This window comes from Hippopotamus amphibius, chromosome 17, assembly GCF_030028045.1.
Source record: "Hippopotamus amphibius kiboko isolate mHipAmp2 chromosome 17, mHipAmp2.hap2, whole genome shotgun sequence".
NCBI lineage: Eukaryota > Metazoa > Chordata > Mammalia > Artiodactyla > Hippopotamidae > Hippopotamus > Hippopotamus amphibius.
The window spans coordinates 41191869-41210699 of NC_080202.1; the positions used below are offsets into that span (position 1 = coordinate 41191869).

Here is an 18831-nt window from a genome sequence, read left to right on the forward strand (position 1 = left end):
TCCATTTTAAGTTATATTTACTTTTAGTCTCCTTCCCACCCCCTACGAAGCCCTGCACGTACCACACATTGAAACACTTTGATGACCTCTGTGTGTGTGTGCGTGTATGCGTGTCTGGGAGCGAGCGAGAGGCTGAGGTGGTCCGGACTTGCCGTCACCTCTCCTTGTGGCTTGCAGAACAGGGAGAGGAGAGAAGATATATGCAGGTAGTGAGCACACCTTTCAGTCAAAAACTCTCCCATCTATAGGCACCGCCTCAGGAAAACTGAGGACAGCTCCGCCGCTGGACGTGTACGGGAACCCCAGGCAGGGGACAGCCACTCTCTTGGGCACCTGTCCCCCGCGACTCCAGCGCTCACGCTGCAGCGAGAGCTCCGCCCGCAGCACCCCTGCGGCGAGGCCCACGGCTCACCCGAGAGTGTGTCCATCCCTGCCCCCACGGCTGCGGGGACAACCAGGGCTGGCACTGAGGGTGCCTGGGTGCCGGGCACGAGAGGTCTCTTTGAGTCCAGGAGCAGCCAGGCTTCCTTTCCACCTTTCCCCAACACTCCCATCCTCAGGGGGGATTTTCATCAAATCTTGAGGGGGACGTAAGGGGCTTCGCAGCGCGCTGTGTCGGTGCTGGTATCCACGGAGGGGGTGAGCCTGCTCCTCGGAGGCAGAGACAGGCTACTGCCCAGCATAGAAAAATAAATCAGTGTGTGAAACCAAGCTCGGGCAAAGAGCAGCTTTTAAAAAGTCCTCTTCCAATAAATAATTTACTACAGAGGAATATTTTCCTTTAACATCAAAACACGGATAAATTCAGAAGTAATTTTTGTAAAAAAAATATGTTTATTTACTCACATGTATAAAAATAATGTTTTTAGGGCCATTCTCCTGGGTGTGGTCAGGCCCTTCTTTTGGAGGGGGGCTGGGGGTGACCTTACAGGCCTAACCCCAAAGCTATACCTGCTTCCCCCTCTTCCCGCCTGCCTGCCATGGCCCATTCCTTCCTTCCCGTGTAAAGCTATGGAAGAAATTTTGGATAAAATTGTGCTGAGTACTTCTGGCTTTGCTTCGCTTTTGCAGTTTACCAAACTTCTCAGCAAACCCGCTGACTGCATTCCCCCAAATTACCAAGGCCGACACCCAGCACCCTGCACCAGGTGGGCTACACACTGGTCCTGGGTTCAGCCCACACACCTGCCACCCACTCCCTAAGACACTGTGTGCGAACAGTGAAGGGAAAAGAGGTGACCTGCGTATCAACGGCACAGGACCTGATGCAGGAGGAAAGAATTCCGATGTCAAATTAGGGTGGGAAGGGAAAAACAAGTCCTGATTTGGAAACAAAACACCATTCAACATTTGTAAGAAGCCATCATCAATAAGCCTTTGGAAAGCCTCGCTTATGCCTCCACCAGCGCAGAGGAAGGACAGGCAGACTGGATAGCAGACTGGACAGCCGCTGCCGGGTAACAAGGCAATGTTCTCAGTGCCCGCAGGCCGGGGGCTGGATGGTCCACTCTGGCCGCAACACAAAGGACATCAACACTGTAAGCTTTGGTTATGTGACCCTCTTTTCTTTCCTCTACTTCACCAAACATGTCTGCACACGCGTACACACGTAGGAACTAAGTGGCAATTCCACGGGGGGTGGGAGTGAGCGGTCGAGGCAGAGAACATTTAGATGGGTTACGTGTTATTTAAAAAGCCACTACCCATCGGAAAACCCATGACTCCCCTTGCCCCAGCGATTGTGGTATGTCTCCCCTTTGCCCGTCCCTACCCAGGAAAACGGGGGTTGGGGGAGAGGGAAGGAGGGAGGACTGGTTTTCTCTGTCAAAAGGCAGTTTCTACGTTTCAGGAGAAAAGCAGAGACAATCATGGTTATATATCAATGGCTTGGCAGACACAATGACAAAGACTCACCAGACACAAGGTGCTTTTACCTCCCTCTGTCCTTCTCTCACTTGAACAGCCACATGTCAAAGTGAGGCCACCCTCAAGACACAAGGCCAAGTTCCAGGGTTCGTGGAACTAACTGCCTTTCTGCAGAAGATTAAAACAGCCACAGCCTCTGTTTGTGACCCCAGTGCTACAGCTAAACTCTGGACACAAGGGGGAAAAACAGCACGACGTGCAGTCTCACACACACACACCCACACATGCTCACGCGCCCTTCACTGGTGCCACCATGCACAGAAACACTAAAGTCACAACTAGTATTAACACTTCACATTATGAGTATTGTTTCCAAAGAGAAGCGATTCATGGAATTAAAACATCCACAAAAGTAACTCCTCTGGCGAGGATGAAGAAGCTGGAGATGGCCATGGGGAGGTCACGACTGCGCATGGGGGATCCACTGACTGTCCATAGGTCGGCCTAAGAGCTCCTCCACGCGCCGCGCCACGTCCATCGTGTCGTCCAGATCAAAGTCCCCATCGTTGTCAAGGACGGGGTCAGGGCTTGGGAGGGAAAGAGGAGAGGTTAAGAGAAGGGAAAGGTTGCCAGAAGCCAAAGAGAAGCAGCAGAGACCTCCCTGCACCCTGCACCCCACCAGGTGAGCGGCTCAAGACCGATCACCTGTGCCCTCGGCCCAGGCCTCGCAGGAAAGAAGCATCTGACCTGAACCCTGGGGCAGAGTCCTTTGCTAGCTGGTTGGACAGAATGAATCGGACTAAAATACCCAGCCTACCCACCCCAACTAAACCCCATCTGGTCCTTAAACAGAGCCAGAAAAATCTCCGCTTTAAGAGAGGGGAGCAGGTGACATTTGCCCAACCCCACTCTAAACAACCAACATCTACTGGTCGAATCTCTCCCTCCCACCTGGACATGTGCCAGAGCCTAGCCTGGCCTGGCCTGGGTGGTCTCAGACCTAGAGGAGCTCTGGATTTCTTGCCCACCAGCCCACCGGGCATCCAGCCTGAGGCCAAGTGCCCAGTTCCTCCCCACAGAGCAGCAGGAGAACACAACCTACTTCTGTGGGTACATGTTATAATGAGCCTGGGGGCACACGGCTGGGGAGGGGGCCTGGTCCATGTAGGTGGCGCTGCCCCCTGCAGAGTCTGCAGAGGCGCTCACAAACCTGCGGGAGGAAGCAGAGCACAGTCTCAGTGGGGAGGGGCTCTAGGGCATCTTCGAGTCTTTTTCAGGTGTGGAAGGACAAAGTGCCTGCTGAGCCTGGGGCTCTGGCTACAGGAGGAGGACCCTGGGTACCAGCCCCCTGGTGACCAAGCCCAGTTCCCTCCCCAGGGCTGGGCCAGGTGTGGGGGGAAGGGCACAGGAGGGGTGGCGGTGAGGGGAGAGGGGTGGGGTGGGGAAGGAGAAAAGAGGCAGCAGGAGACCAGAGCTGGAGCCTGGACACTTACTCTGGGACCACTTGCTTGATCTGTGGCTTCACGTATCCGTCCACTGCTTTAGCTGCCGAGGGGGGAACAGTGATGAGAACTGAAGTTCTCAAATGAAATGAAAATGCAGTCTCCCTTAAGAATCCCATCCTTTCTTAGGATAAGACACAACCACCTCATTTCGTCTTAGGATCTGGTATAAGCACATATTTTAATCCATTAAGAAGACCCAGTAGAGGAGAAGCCTCAATACTGACACTGCAAGTTAAAACAGCTTCCAAGTTGGTCTGGATGTGTTAATAAGCTCTTCAAACCACAGAAAAGATATACCTCAATACAAATCTACATCAAGCATTAACTGATACTAACTGTAAAAAGAAAACATATCTTAAAAAGTTTGAAGTCTCAGATGCAGGAGAGGGGACAAAACGAGGACCAAGAGGAGGAGGTTACAACAGGATAAATTCTCGGTCACATAAGGAAGAATGCTGTCATCACCGGAACTCCCAGAAACAGCCTCGGGGAGAACTGATTTCCTTATCACTGGAGGTTTTCACATGGAAGGTGTACCAACACTTGCTGGGGGTTGTGCAGAAAAATCTAAGCATTAGAGGGGAATTAATTTGGCTTGAGGATCCTGGGAGTTACTCTAGCTCTGAGCTTCTACTCTTTTAAGAAAGGGAAGTCACTGTCAGGCACCGCGTGCTCTCTGCACAGGGTTTCTGCCCTTGGGGGTAACGTGACAGTCACGCATCCCCGTGGGTGCCACCCACGCTGCTTAAAAAGAATGCCGCTGCTGTGTCTCACTCTCCACAGCATCCCTACCAGGAGGTGGCAGGCTGGCGATAAACCTGGTGGATAAGCCAGCATTACCTTTCGAAAGGCTGGTTATGGGAATCTAGCTAAGTAGGTAGCAGGAATGTGACGGTCTGAAGTCGGTGAGTGAAGTCCTGTTTCCTGGGCGTGTGAGTATGGAAACACGTATAATCTTAACTACACTAGACAATGAAGATTCCGCTGAGGTCAGAGGATGACTCAGCCCGAGAGAGTGAACTGCTCCACAGGTCACACATCTCTTGTTATCCTGACCTGCTTCTACTGGGGCTTCAAATGTCAGGAGCTGCCTTTTCATAATTATCTCATGCTTTCTGTGCTTTATGGTCTACAGAGAATTTTATAGAATGGCAGAAAAGATTTAAAAAAAAACCAGAAATGCTGTAAAAATAGGATTTAAAAATCTTGATTAGTTGTGCTAACAAAAAGAAGCAGTGGTAGATTTAATCCAAAATACCACCTAAGTCTAAAAATATTTTGGCTTATTTCCCCACCTAGAAAATAACCAGGTGGGAAGGCATGATACAAAAGGCAGATCTATAAAGGAAAAAGCTTGATAGATTGGGCTATATAGAAAATACGAGTCTTTGCCCTTCAGTAAAATAAAACCTAAATGCTAAAAGAACAATGACACGTTGAGAAAAAAATCTCTGCTATATATAATAAAGGCTTTATTTACTATATAAAAACACGGGCACGTTATTAAGAAAAAAAGGAACTCCAAAAGGAAAATGAGCAAGGACTAGGAACACACGTCACAGAAAAAATACAAATGGCCAACAACGTGGAGGTTAGGAGGTACGGGCGAGACCAAGCTCAAAGGCTGGCTTGGCCTCTTCCCAGCTGTGGGACCTCTGGCAGATTACATCACTCCTCTGTGCCTCAACTCCTCAAATGTAAAAAGGGGATGGTTACAGTGCCTACTTCACAGACCTGTCTTAAGGATTAAATGAGAAACTATTTGAAATGGGCTCAGAAAAGTGGCTGGTACGCAAGTAAGCATTTGACAAATGTTAGCTGCTATTATTATTCTATTTATTCTTAGTGTTATTATTATCATTATATGAAAAGATGTTTTGACCTCACCTAGAACCAAAGAAATGAAGATAAGAACTAAGATATCATTTTTTATGCCCATCAGACTGGCTAACATGAGACTGGTGAAGAGACTCTATGACTGGCAGGAAGGGGATGGAGAAGCAGAGACTCAGATCTCTGGGGGAGCGAAAACAGACTTCGCTTTCTGGAGGGCAACTCTGGAAAGATGTGTCAACATGCCTGAAAAGTATATACCCCTTGACACAGATTCTACTTTAGGAATGTGTCCTAAGGAAACAGTAGAACGAGATGCATGCACCAGGTTATCTCAATATTAAGCATAACAAAAAACTGAGAATAACTTAAATTTTAAGTATCTTAACCAACAGAGGATCACTATACAATGGCATTCCATGCAACTGTTAAAATGATGCTGTAAGTTTATATTGACTAACCTGTAACTCTGCCTGTGATACATTTTTACGTGAAAGAATAATCAGCTCACAAATGATGATGTATGGTATGACCTGAACCCAATGCAATCTGGTCCCTCCCACTGCTCTGCCCTCATCTCCCACCATTTCTCCCCGGCTCATCCAGCTCCAGCCTCCCGGGTCCTTGTGAGGTTTCCTAAACATGCCAACCTCACTCCTACCTCAGGGTTTCCGCTCTTGTTCTCTCGGCCTAGAATGCTCCCTCTGTACCTGTGTGTGGCTTCCTCACTTTGTTCAGGTCTACGCTGGTATCACCTCCTCAGGGTGGCCTTCCCTGATCACTAGAGTGACGTGCTCCCCCACCACTCCCCATCAGTTCCCTTCAACGTATTTGTTTTCATAGCGTCCATCACTAAATAGATACATTTATTTGTTTACTTGTTTACTGTCTTCGTTCTGCTATTAGATTGTAACCCCCACACAGGAAGTACTTAAAAAGCCTCCGGTGAATGAGTGACTGAATGCAGAATACATATCTATGTAGATGGGAAGAACATTTACTAAATTGTTTACATTGATGAGATAAGAACTGTTGTGTGATACCTATTTTCTTTTCTATACTTTTCTGAAAATTTTACAATAAACACAGAACACTTTTAGGCCCAGAAAACAATAAAACCATCTGTTTTGAAAAGCAAAATTTTACCTTCCTAATTTTGTTTGATCTAAGCTTGTATTAAAAGTAATTTATTCCCTTCAATTTGATATTTGGGGTTGGTGGCGGATGTGTTTTTTGTATGAAAGAAGAAAACAGACCAGGATTTACATCTGCCCTGGATAAAGCTCAAACAGCAACAACTGAGTGTTAACTGTGTAGATTTTCATGCCAGACGGATAGACAGAAAGACATACCTACAGCTAAAACAAAACCAAAATCACAATGAAACCAAATCAGAATGCGAACATTGTTACCAGTGGCAGGCTCGCAGGGAACTGGGGTGTAATATTTGGAGTACACTTCATCTTTTGGCCGGTCGGGAAACACGTAGATAAGGTAACTCAGGTCTCCCAAGCGGTCAGCCAGGGACCGGATGGAGAAGTCTCTGGTGGTAAAAGGCATCAGATTCCAAAACATTCTTTCCTCTAAATCAGAAAAAAGAAAACAGAATAATCACAGTCTAAATATGATTTCTGAACAGGAAATCTTAAAACCCAAATATACTATAAATAAAGCTCTCCATCAAAATTGTCCCAATAAAAATCTCCATTTAAAAATAACCATGGGTTGTAGATTAAGTAGTTTTTAAATGGGTAGATAAGCAGGTAATGCATATACCACGTCCCTAGAGATCTAATGATCTCAGGTAGTTTCCAACTCAAACAATATCCTGTCCCTCCCTAGAAGAAACTTCTTGCTGACTCCAGTCCCTGATTCCCTGTACAAGAGTATGTAAGAGAGACAGGAAGTGTGTCCATAGCCAGAGGGTGCGTGAGAGTTGTTAAAAGCTATTAAAATCTTTAAGTCACAAGAAACTAGCAAGCTACTCTTGCCTTACCGTGAGGGTCAGAGGAAAGAACTAACATTCTTGGATGGAAATGATCAATGGTAGTATCCTTGTGTCAGGATAAAGGAATAATGAAAATAGCCTATTGTTTCCACTCTAACGACTCCAAACTACAGAGTAATTCTTTACTGAAATAAGCTCAAGGTGGAGTAACAAGAAGGCAAACCTTTCAAAAGGGAAGCAGCTGAGATTTTGGACAGGATACTGCATCACAGGTAGCCGTGTCAGGTTGTACATTTGTGGTTCTCAAAATTAGTAACTGTGTTTCTCATAATAAGATTTTACACAGGCTGCAGCTGTGTCATGGTTATACATTGGTGCTTCCCGTAATTAGTACTGGCCCCAACGAATAATAAGTACTCAATAAATTGTTTGTTAAAGTAGTTTTGCAACAAAAGCACCTAACCAGAGCCAAGATATGTCTTAAAAAGGGAGGGGCACTCACGAGAATCAAACTTCCAAGCAATGGTGATGCCACCAATTTCAGAGTCACTGAACCTCAGCAGGAAGGTCCCGTCAGGCTTGTTAATGAGTAGGTCGTGGGCCTGTTGCTTGTTCACGAAACCCAAGATAGCCCTGGATCACAAAGGCCAAAGGAGCAGAAGCAGAGTATGACGTTTTAATGCCAGAAAGAAGACCTTGCTACCCTACTGCTGACTTAACAAATGACGATTCTCACCCATCATTCCAATGAGGCTTGAGATGTTTTTTTAACACTTCCATCACACCATCAAACCACTGCCAGAAAGTGTAATTCCGTCCTGGTAAGTTCTCCTGGTTGGAGATACAACAATGAACACAAGAAGACAAAAGTAACACTTGGGATATTATTACCTGTATATGCTTTAAATACTTTAACTGGAAAAATTAAATGGAAAACAACATTTATACTGTCAGAATCATACAAACATGCACGCCTGCCTGAGTTTGACCAAACGGGCCTACAACCAAAAAACTGAATGGAGAGAAAAAGATGGAAGAAGGGGAAAAACACCACAGAGCAATTGCCAACCCCAGTGGGCCCCGGCTACACACACACGCCCCTGTATCTGGGCTGACTTGTCCTTTGCTGGTTTTGATGTGTGGTCTGGGACCAGCAACAGCAATATCACCTGGGAGCTTCTGAGAAGTGCAAAATTTCAGGCCCCATCTCAGGCCTGCTGAATCCAAGCCTGCACCTTAACAAGGTGCCCAGGTGATCTGTAAACCTGAACTGGATTAGATCACACCGTGAGGCCACAGAGAACACTCCATCATATGGGTGTTACCAACAATTATCAGCAAAACACAGTGATCAGATTCTGCTGGATGGCAGCAGCTGTACTGCAACGGCAAAGACACACCACTGAGGCCTCCTGCTTCCCCTATCAAACCTCCTCTGACCACCAGCGAACCTGTTCGCCAGCTGGTTAGCACACAAGCATTTTAAAAGGGTTACACTCAGAGTCTATGAGCTCTCTGAATTAGGGCACTTAAAACATGTGAGGGGTGGGGAGATGTAAGTGAAGAAACGAGAGTTCAATTTACAATCAAAGGTGTGACAGGTGACATCTGAACTACCAGATGCTAGAGGCAGTTTCCTTCATCAGCACCCTCTTTTGCGGACTGAGGGTCCCACAGGAGCCTGACTTTGCACTACACATCAAGGGACTTCAGAGAGTCAAGGGGACAGACCCATGGCGTTCTGATCATCACGAAAGCCTTACTTTCCATGACTTACCTTATCGTTCGCTTTGCTGTTTCCTTTACATACGAAGAAAATGCACTAGCCCCATGCAAGGCCCAATTTGCTTAAATATTCAAATGTAATTTTCTACATACAAAAACATGTGGCTGTCCATCTATTCAGAAGCTTCCTATTACCACCGGCACACTGGGCACATCGTATCAGAGATAAAAGGAACGAGGGCCTGGGGCAGGGAGACTCCTGAGGGATCTGGTTTGCAGGGGCTGATCTAACCACAGCCAGCGGCGTCCCTCACCCTGTTGAACTGGGACCAGGACACGGACATGCCGCTGTAGTCCTCGAGGTGGCTGCTGCTGCTGTTGAAGAGTTTCTGTGCCAGGAACACGAGGTTCTCCTTGGTCAGGCCCCGGTTGCTCTGCACCTCGGCCTTGAATTTCATGTTGAGCGCCTCGCACAGCTGCGGCCATAGGACTTTGTCAGGCACTGCAAAAGGCACCCTGCCCTGTGGGGGGAGAGAGGCCAGAACCTTAGGAGAACACAGTTGGATGAGTTATTCCCTCAACCCTCAAAAGAAAGACACTGATGGCTGGGTGGAGTTATGAACACCTGTATGGCTGAGGCTGAGGATAAACTCAAACTTCCTTGGGGTATGCAGTTCTGTGAAATTTGGAAGGTTCCATTTTATCACCTTCACATACAACTTAGAAGGCAACCTCGTGCTATCTGTGGTGTCCTGTAAATTAGTGGCTGGATGTACAGTCCAGGCCTACATTCTAACAGCCACAAAAACAAAACATGACCAAGGTTTGGCTCTGACACTAGAAACGCAAAGGGAGTTGAAATCTACAAGACTGATTCTTTAGGTACAGAGAGAGAGCGAGAGTTCATAAGTGTGTACACAAGTGTCATTCTTGCCCTTGACCCCTTCTGCCAAGAACTCCAGCTCAAAGTGAAAAAACTTAGTATGGAAGAGTGGAAACTGTGAGTTGACGATTTTATTGAGAAACAGGTTAGAATATGAATTTTTAATGAACTGCTCTTCCTGCCATTCAGCCATAGTACTTCATTTTATTTTAATTATTATAATTTTTTTTGGGACAGGAAATTCCTTCACATGATGTAAAATTTAAAAAGCACAGAAGGGTATACAGTGAAGTCACTTTCCTATCCTTGCCTGCCAGCAACCTCGTTCCTCTCCCCAAAGCAAATAATCTAGTCTATTGTGTGTACCCACTAAGATATTCTATGCATGCCAGCAAACATGTATAATTTTTCCTTTCTTTAAAATATAAAACCCACATGTTCTGCAGCTCCCTTTTTTCACTTAATACTTTATCTGGGAGACCTCGCATCAGCACATAAAGAAATTCTTCATTTTCTTTCATGGCTGCTAAACATTCTACAGTACGGCGGAACAAGAATATATTGAACCAGACCCCTACAGATGGACATCTATGTAGCAGCCTCTAGTCTTCGGCTACTAGAAGCAATGCTGCAGTGTATTTATGTCGTTTGACACATATGCAAATACATCTGTAGAATATATTCCCACAAGTATGTATTTGTTCTAAAACAGCATAATGGAGAGGGTGTGGAGAAAAGGGAAGCCTCCTGCACTGTTGGTGGGAATGTAAATTGTTGCAACTATGGAAAACAGTATGGAGGTTCCTTAAAAAAAAAAAACTAAAAACAGAGTTGCCACATGATCCAGCAATCCCACTCCTGGGCATATATCTGGAGAAAACTCTAATTCGGAAAGACACATGCACCCACCAATGTTCAGAGCAGCACTATTTACAATAGCCAAGACATGGAAATAACCTAAACGTCCATCGACAGATGAATGGATAAAGAAGATGTGGTGTACATATATAATGGAATACTACTCAGCCATTAAAAAATGAAATAATGTCATTTGCAGCAACATGGATGGACCTAGAGATTATCATACAAAGTGAAGTAAGTCAGAAAGAGAAAGATAAATACCATATGATATCGCTTATATGTGGAATCTAAAATATGACACAGGGACTTCCTTGGCCATTCAGTGGTTAAGAATCTGCTCTTCCACTGCAGGGGGCACGGGTGTGATCCCTGGTCAGGGAACTAAGATCCTGCATGCCGCGTGGTATGGCCAAAATATAAACAAACAAATAAATAGAAATAATAAAATAAAATAAATAAAATATGACACAAATGAACTTATTTACAAAACAGAAACAGACTCACAGACATAGAAAACAAACTTATGAAAGGGGAAAAGCGGTTGGGAGGGACAGATTAGGAGCTTGGGAGTAGCATATACAAACCACTATGTATAAAATAAACAACAAGGTCCCGCTGTATAGCACAGGGAACTATATTCAATACCCTGCAGTAAACCATCATGGAAAAGAAAATATATATATGTGTGTGTGTGTATATATATGAATATACATACACACGTATATATTCAGATATATTCAGATATATATATCTATATCTGAATCACTTTGCTGTACACCAGAAACTAACACAACACTGTAAATCAACTATACTTCAATAAAAAACTTAAATAAACAAACAGCATAAGATGTACACTAGTCATTAACATAACTGAAAATGTTAAAAATGCTTATTTATTTAGACAAGGTACTTTACGACTGATGTGTCGCAGGAGATGTCAGGGTTACACAAGGAGTGAGATCTGGGGACGATCAGGGAGGGAAATGAGAGCAGACTGGCAATCCTCCCCAGGAGGCTCATCAAGACAAACGGGGGCAGATTTTTTTTAATTTTAATATTTTCCTTGTCTTTTGATTCTCATTTATTCATTTTCTCATATACATACACGTATACATATGTGTGTATATATATATTTCTATACATATGCTTATTGGTTTGTTTAAATGTCTCATCAGTCAATGGATCAGTTTCTTCCTGTTTCAATTGACTGTTCATCCCAAATTCTCTTGTGGATCAAGTCTTCAAGCTCCTTAGGCAGATATTTTTTAAAAGGAGCCTCAAATGCAGGGTCTGTAGCACAAGCACGGTAGAAATTCTGCTAAAAATCTCACCCCTGCAGCAAAAATACTGTTCTCTAAAGAGGCCTGTTGAAAATGCCAAGTCGGACTCTTCACATTAGAGCCACGTTACTGAAGGACGTACTTTGAGGTCCCAAATAACAAGCATAACCTTTTATCATGCTTTTGTGGACTAATCTCCACTGGCTGAGTTCCATGACAACACATGGAACTCTGCCCCCTGGAATGTTCTGAAAATGACCGAGCAGCACACGAGCGGCACGCAGAGAGCATTCGGGGGTGTAACCCACAGAGCCATGCTTATTTCTTTACACAGAGCATCTCATTCTTCATGAGACTTGGGATGAAGCATAGAATCTAAAATTTGGAAAACACATTAAATGTCACCCTCAGTCATGGGAGGGAAGATGACAGGAAGCAACTTCTAAGCTACAGTGACCTCCTGAGAGGTACCACCTCTAGAAGAAACCTGGGAGTCCCAAATTCCATTCGTGGTTTCACCCATGGTTCAAAATACTATGTACAGAGTACTGACTATGTGACAAGCATTGTGTGTATTACCTACATGAATCTTCCAGACAATACTCTGGAGCATTATTCACCCTGTAAGTGCAGACACGTACAGGAAACTTAGGCTCAGAGAGGTCAAGTGAATTTCCTGTGGTCACAGAGTGAGGAAATGGTGGAGCTTGAACTGAAACCCTGGCTTTTCTTCAAGCCCCTGCTCATTCTGCTTTCCACATACTCTCCACTCTGCCTCCCACTAAGAAAAAGAGCATTTTTTTTTCTATGCCTTTTGGTGGGGATAAAAAGACTGAAAGAGATTCATGACACCAGTAACATGACACCCGCAGGCCCAAGGAACACACTCACAGGCTCTGCAAAAGCGTTGTCCCAGAGAACGGTGGCCGTCGCGTTGTTGTCCTGGCTGCCGTGGACGATCACCACCACTGGGAGAGACAGGGTCTAAAAAAGACACAGGAGCAGGGCTGAGCGCCTGCAAGGCACACACGGTGCCCTTCTCCCCTTTATTTCTATCACAGCATCTTCATTCTCTCTATACGTTTCAGCAAACATCACCCTTGAATACCGAATAGGAAGGGCTCCAGGAATAAGAAGACTTTTCACGTTGGCACACTCTGAGAGATTTTAGATGTTTTAAAAGAGATATGTCTGTGTGACATTTTGAGATTTAAATATTCCTTAGATATTTATGAAGGATGGAATAAGCGTCTCAAAGTTAGGGAACAAGAGAGAAAAGAGACAGAGTATGGAGACATTTCTGGGAAAAAACAGCCAAGGAACAAATGTCTAAAACTTACTACAACCGTACTCAAATCCATCCTGAGTGATGTTTCTCTTGGTTCGCTTCTACCTATATCTCTAGCTACTTCATTTCGTGATTATTTGCTTATGTCTTAAGAGAATCTAAGAGATAGAGTCCTAAGGCTGAGGTCTCCTCACTTTCTGTTCATCAATAATCATAAGTAGATACACCTGAAACTTACACAACATTGTAAATCAACTAGACTCCGAAATAAAACAAAATTAAATTTAAAAAATAATCACAAGAAGATACTCTGTGATCAAAACAATTCTTTTGGGATATAAAGTACACACACACACTCACACACCCACCTTGACTTGAAAAACCAGCTCATTTCCACCAACACTGAACTGTGACTCAAACAGGATTGTAAATTTTTCTTCTGTCACAGACTCTGCTCCACGACGGTCAGACCTCTTAATTCGTTTCAGGGACTGCAAAGGAGAAAAATAAGAGGATAAAGCCTTCATACAACTACAGAAAATTCCTTCTTCCTCTTCTCCCATCCTCACCATGTTCCTGAAGTGGGCGCTGAGGGTGCCTGTGGCCTGGTGATACTCCATCACACAGCAGTTGTTCAAGATCTCCCCGCTGTAATCACTGCAAATCAGAGACAGACTCAACTTTAAACCCATACAGGGTCTCAGCACACATAAGGCAGAAAACATACTGGGGGTAGGAGGAAATGGGGGTTCAGCAGCAAAACTATGTCAGAAATAAATATACATAAAACATACAAGAAGTATTCTTAGACATATCCCAACTAAATCTTAAGTTTCTTCCCAGAAGAACCCCCTTATTCGTTCTCTGAGAGCTGGAAGGGGCCAGAGGGCTAATGGGCTTCCTACATAGGAATGGCCGGGCCTAGAAACTTCCTAGGAGGTGGGATCACTTTCCTCCTACTTCCAGCGCGACCTACTTGCGGGTGTTCTCGTTCTTGAGCAGTGACTTGGCCTGCTGCTCACTGATGATGGTGGCCTTCACCTGGGGGGGGTTCATGTGCACGTTCAGCTTCCCGCCCACCAGCAGGCGCACGGTGGCTGCGAACTTCGTCTGGGTCTTGAGGACCTGAGGGGGCTGCTTCTCGATGATGAACGTGCTGTGGGGAGACAAGTGACCAGGTGATGCCTCGGGGGACGGCGCTCTGGCCCCTCCCTCCGCGTGGGGAGGCCGCCTTGCACAAGGCTCAGCGGGCGAAGGAAGGGCTCCCGGCACAGCGCCCCCTCCCCGGGAGGCTGGGGGAGCTAGCGGGAGGGGAGGCCAGGAGACCAACGCAGCAGCTGAAACGGGCTGCAGGGGACAAGCTCATGGAGTGCCCACAAGAGAAACCGGGTGAGGGCAACAGCAAGAGGTCACAGCGGGGGACGGGATGAGGGTGTCAGGCAGACGTAGAAGGATTTAAGCCAGAGCTCCCTGTCTGCAAAGACCTGCTGCCCCCCACCCAGGCCAACCAGACGGGGCGCTGGGTGTGGCCAGGAGGCAGCACTCACCTGGTCACCAGGGCTGAGATGATGTCTGTGATGGTGGCGTTGACCTCCGCCAGCATCTCCTCCACGGGGCCGGGGATGGGCAGCTGCTGGCAGAGGTGCTCGGCTCTGCGGATCTGCTGCCGGTTCTGCCAGATGATCTCTGCCAACTTCTCACACCTGCACGGGAGCCCCGAGGCCAAAGGCAAGGACAGAGGCTTCACCCCCATCCTCCGGGCCAGAAGCTGGCAGCCTCCCAGGCTGGGGAGAAGGCCCAGGCACAGCTCCACCCCCCGGAAGGCCTGGCGCCTTAGCCACCTCGCCTGTCCTCGGAGCAGAGCCCAGCTGCCCTGCCTTCCAGAAACACACACAGACACACAGGAGGACCCACCCCGACTTGGGCCCAACCAGCCTGAGCGTCACCCCCTGCACCCCCGGCCCTGCCCCACTCCTGAACCCGGTGGCGCCCGTCCCAGCAGAGGTGGCACAGGACGGGGCACCAAAGTCTGCATTAGGAACCAGAACCACCGGCGTCATAAGACCCGTGCCCGGACAGAGGGAGCGGCTGCTCACGTACACGCGGCAGCAGCGCAGCAGCTGGTGGCGCCACTCTGAGCCCCTGCCCCCCTCCCAGCCCCACACCCGTTACCAGGACTGTAGCACGTCCAGGCTGCCCTCGGGGGGCCCTCCGTTCCCCGCCAGCTGCTGCCGCCGCTTCCACTGGATCAGCTCGTCGTCCAGAATGATGGTCTGCTGCTTCCGCAGCAGCTGCAGGGTCTTCTGGTGCTTCTCGGCCAGCTCCTGACGGGTGGGCGGCGGCTCAGCAGGCCCTTCTGGGCTCTCAGCACAGCCCTGCAGGGCCTCCCCCCGCCCCGACCCGCTCTGCCCCGGGCGCCCCCACAGGGAAGAAGGCTCCGGCCTCCTGCTCTGCTGGGTCCCGCTCTCCTCCTGGCTCTCTCCCTCCCCCGGGTCCCCGGACGGCTCAGGGTGTCCCCTCCTCTCCCGGGAGGGGGGGCAGGCAGAGCCCACTCACCACGCGGTACTGCTGCAGCGTCTGGGCCTCGCGCTGCAGCCACGCCTCCAGGGACACCTGCTTCTGCTGCAGGGCCGTCTCCCGGCTCAGACGCTCCTGCGGGTTCAGCTGGGCCAGCTGGGCAAACTGAGCTGGAGGAGGGGACAGGACACCCGCGACCATGACCTCCCCGGCTCCAGCAGGGAGCCCGGCACAACTGCACGCACCTGTCCTGGAGGCAAGACCCCCCCCCCGCCGAGGGGACACATCGGACCAGCCGCCCGTCGGGGTTCTACAGCCACGGTGCCCAGAGATGAGTGGGCTCCGTCCCCTGGCGCCCCGACTCTGAGCTCCCCTCGGGGAGCGGGGAGACCGAAGCCTGGGGTCCGGCGGAGGCGGAGCCTGCCGTGGCCTCCCTGCCCACCCAGCCCTCCTCTCCCCACCTGGGGATCAGCTTGGAGCCACCCTGCCTGGTCTGGAGCGTGTCCTCGCCATTTACCAGGTGGCTGAACTCCGGCCAATCACCTCACTCTCCTGTGCCTCAGTGTCCCCAGCTGTAACAGGGGAGCAGCACGGCACCTGCCTCAGTGGCTGCTGTGAGGCTGAAGAAGCCATGATACGGAACATGCTCAGGAGGACCCCGGCACCACCAGCTCCGGGTGGGAGTCAGTCCTCACGCTTAATGGTTACAGGGCCGGATTAAAGGCTGACGGAGCAGCTCTCAGCCCCAACTTCAGGAGGCCAAGCCTCGTCAGGAAGGCCCTGCTCCGCGGGCTTTGTCCCCTCTCCCGAGCACAGCAGCCTCTCCTCGGGGGAGGCGGTGTTTCTCCAGGAGCTGAAGGTGCCTAACGCGTTTGTGCAGGTGGGCTCACTGTGAGCTCCGCCGACCAACCGGAAGAGAGAGAGAGTCCGGGGCCACTGGGGACACGAAAGCAGCAAGATCCTCCCAGGAGAGGGAGGCAGCTCCTCTCCACACCAGCTGTCAGGCGTCTCGTCCGTGGCAGGAAGAAGGTAACCAGGCCTCACTGACTCCCTTTTCAACAAATCTGTTATAAAATACTTAAGACACAGGGACGTATGGATAGAAAGGAAGATGCAAGGAACGCCTATGTACTGAGAAGCCAGCTTCAGAGATCAAACACTGCCACAGGTAAGCACCTGCGCACCCTCCCCTGCTGGCAACCCCACCCCCCTCCACAGGTAACCCCTATCCTGGGTGCTGGCGTTCCTACTCCTGCCAATAGGCTTTTGAACGTCCCAGGGTCCTTACGGGGCTGAGTCAAGCAGACGAGAGCACCCGTCAGCAGGTCTTGGTCGAGTTCCTGGCAGGCCTCTGAGGGCCATGTCACACGGACTGAGGCCCTGCCCTACGGACACACAAGCTGGGAAAGACTAAAGCAACTCTAGACAGCCAGGAAAGCCCAGAACTAGAAGAGAACTTAGAGATATGGCTCCAACATGACTGCAGGGGCCTGAGCAGGCAAGGAACATTGAGTCATCTGGACAGCCACCTCGGAACCCACAGGGAGGCGGTGGGGATCCCACCAGCGGGGCCCAGCCTCCTTATGCAAGTGACCCACTTAGGTCTCTCCTGGCAAACTGCAGAAGCTTCCGGGAAGGATGCCAGGAGACGTGAGGCAATTGTCTGCTCCACTGGAGGGAGCTGAGACTTCTCTTGCACAAACAGATCAGTAGTCCCTGTTTCTGATGGGTGCACTTGATAAATGAGACTGAACTGACATTGCACGATGGGGACAAACCCAAATCAGAATCCAAACCCAACCTCACGGGACTTCCTAGGTGGTGCAGTGGTTAAGAATCCGCCTGTCAACGCAGGCGACACGGGTTTGAGCCCTGCTCTAGGAAGATTTCACATGCCACGGAGCAACTAAACCTGTAAGCCACAACTACTGAGCCTGTGAGCCGCAACTACTGAAGCCCGTGTGCCTAGAGCCCGTGCTCCGCAACAAGAGAAGCCACTAAAATGAGAAGCCCGCGCACCACACTGAAGAGTAGCCCCCGCTCGCCACAACTAGAGAAAGCCTGTGTGCAGTAATAAAGACCCAACACAGCCAATAAAATAAATAAGTTTTAAAAAAAACAAACCCAACCTCACAAATAGGAAACTGAAAACCCAAAACTAGGATCATTAATACTGTCAACCAGTCAAAAGCCTTGGTTAGAAATATTAGGCTGAAATCTCCCATTCCCTAATCTAGGAGGTGGGCTTTCCTTTCTTTTGGGTCAGTCTGGGATCGATTCAGACCTGGGGAAGACCTGCCGGTGTCATCTTCCACCATTTACTCAACACCTGCTATGATCCAGGCTGTACTAATCTCAGGGAACAGAGATAAAAGACACAGTTCCTTCTCAATGAATTTATACTCTAGTGGGGAAGACAGAGTTAATAACTAGTGTTAATATACTTCTAACTCCCATAAGGTTAACAGCTGATTTCTCAGCAGAAACTCTGCAAGCCAGAAGGGAGTGGCATGATATATTTCAAGTGATGAAAGGGAAGAACCTACAACCAAGAATATTCTACCCAGCAAAGATCTCATTCAGATTCGACAGAGAAATCAAAAGCTTTACAGACAAGCAACAGCTAAGAGAATTCAGCACCACCAAACCAGCCCTACAACAAATGCTACAGGAACTTCTCTAAGCGGGAAACATAAGAGAAGAGAAGGACCTACAAAAACAAAACAATTCAGAAAATGATAATAGGAACATACATATCGATAATTACCTTGAATGTAAATGGACTAAATGCACCAACCAAAAGACACAGACTTGCTGAATGGATACAAAAACAAGACCCATATATATGCTGTCTACAAGAGACCCACTTCAGACCTAGGGACACATACAGACTGAAAGTGAGGGGATGGAAAAAGATATTCTATGCAAATGAAAATCAAAAGAAAGCTGGAGTAGCGATACTCATATCAGATAAAACAGACATTAAAATAAAAAATGTTACAAGAGACAAGAAAGGACATTACATAAAGATCAAGGGATCCATCCAAGAAGAGGAGATAACCATTATAAATATATATGCACCCAATATAGGAGCACCTCAATACATAAGGCAAATGCTAACAACT

At 48.1% G+C, this 18831-nt stretch overlaps 1 protein-coding gene across 3 annotated transcripts in view; it reads right to left on the reverse strand.

Annotated features, from left to right (window-relative positions):
- Nucleotides 1-1063: 1063 nt before the first annotated feature.
- Nucleotides 1064-18831, reverse strand: part of STAT5B (signal transducer and activator of transcription 5B) — a 67929-nt gene continuing 50161 nt past the window's right edge. For all 3 annotated transcript variants that reach the window (XM_057715952.1, XM_057715951.1, XM_057715953.1), the window contains 14 exons: nucleotides 15746-15876; nucleotides 15362-15513; nucleotides 14737-14892; nucleotides 14166-14345; nucleotides 13759-13846; nucleotides 13558-13680; nucleotides 12793-12885; nucleotides 9192-9398; nucleotides 7889-7983; nucleotides 7655-7785; nucleotides 6617-6787; nucleotides 3360-3411; nucleotides 2969-3076; nucleotides 1064-2453 (listed from right to left, as the gene is read on the reverse strand). In XM_057715952.1, the coding sequence (XP_057571935.1) occupies nucleotides 2327-2453; nucleotides 2969-3076; nucleotides 3360-3411; nucleotides 6617-6787; nucleotides 7655-7785; nucleotides 7889-7983; nucleotides 9192-9398; nucleotides 12793-12885; nucleotides 13558-13680; nucleotides 13759-13846; nucleotides 14166-14345; nucleotides 14737-14892; nucleotides 15362-15513; nucleotides 15746-15876 (1814 nt within the window). In that variant the 3' untranslated portion in view covers nucleotides 1064-2326. The remainder of the gene's footprint in view (nucleotides 2454-2968; nucleotides 3077-3359; nucleotides 3412-6616; nucleotides 6788-7654; nucleotides 7786-7888; nucleotides 7984-9191; nucleotides 9399-12792; nucleotides 12886-13557; nucleotides 13681-13758; nucleotides 13847-14165; nucleotides 14346-14736; nucleotides 14893-15361; nucleotides 15514-15745; nucleotides 15877-18831) is intronic.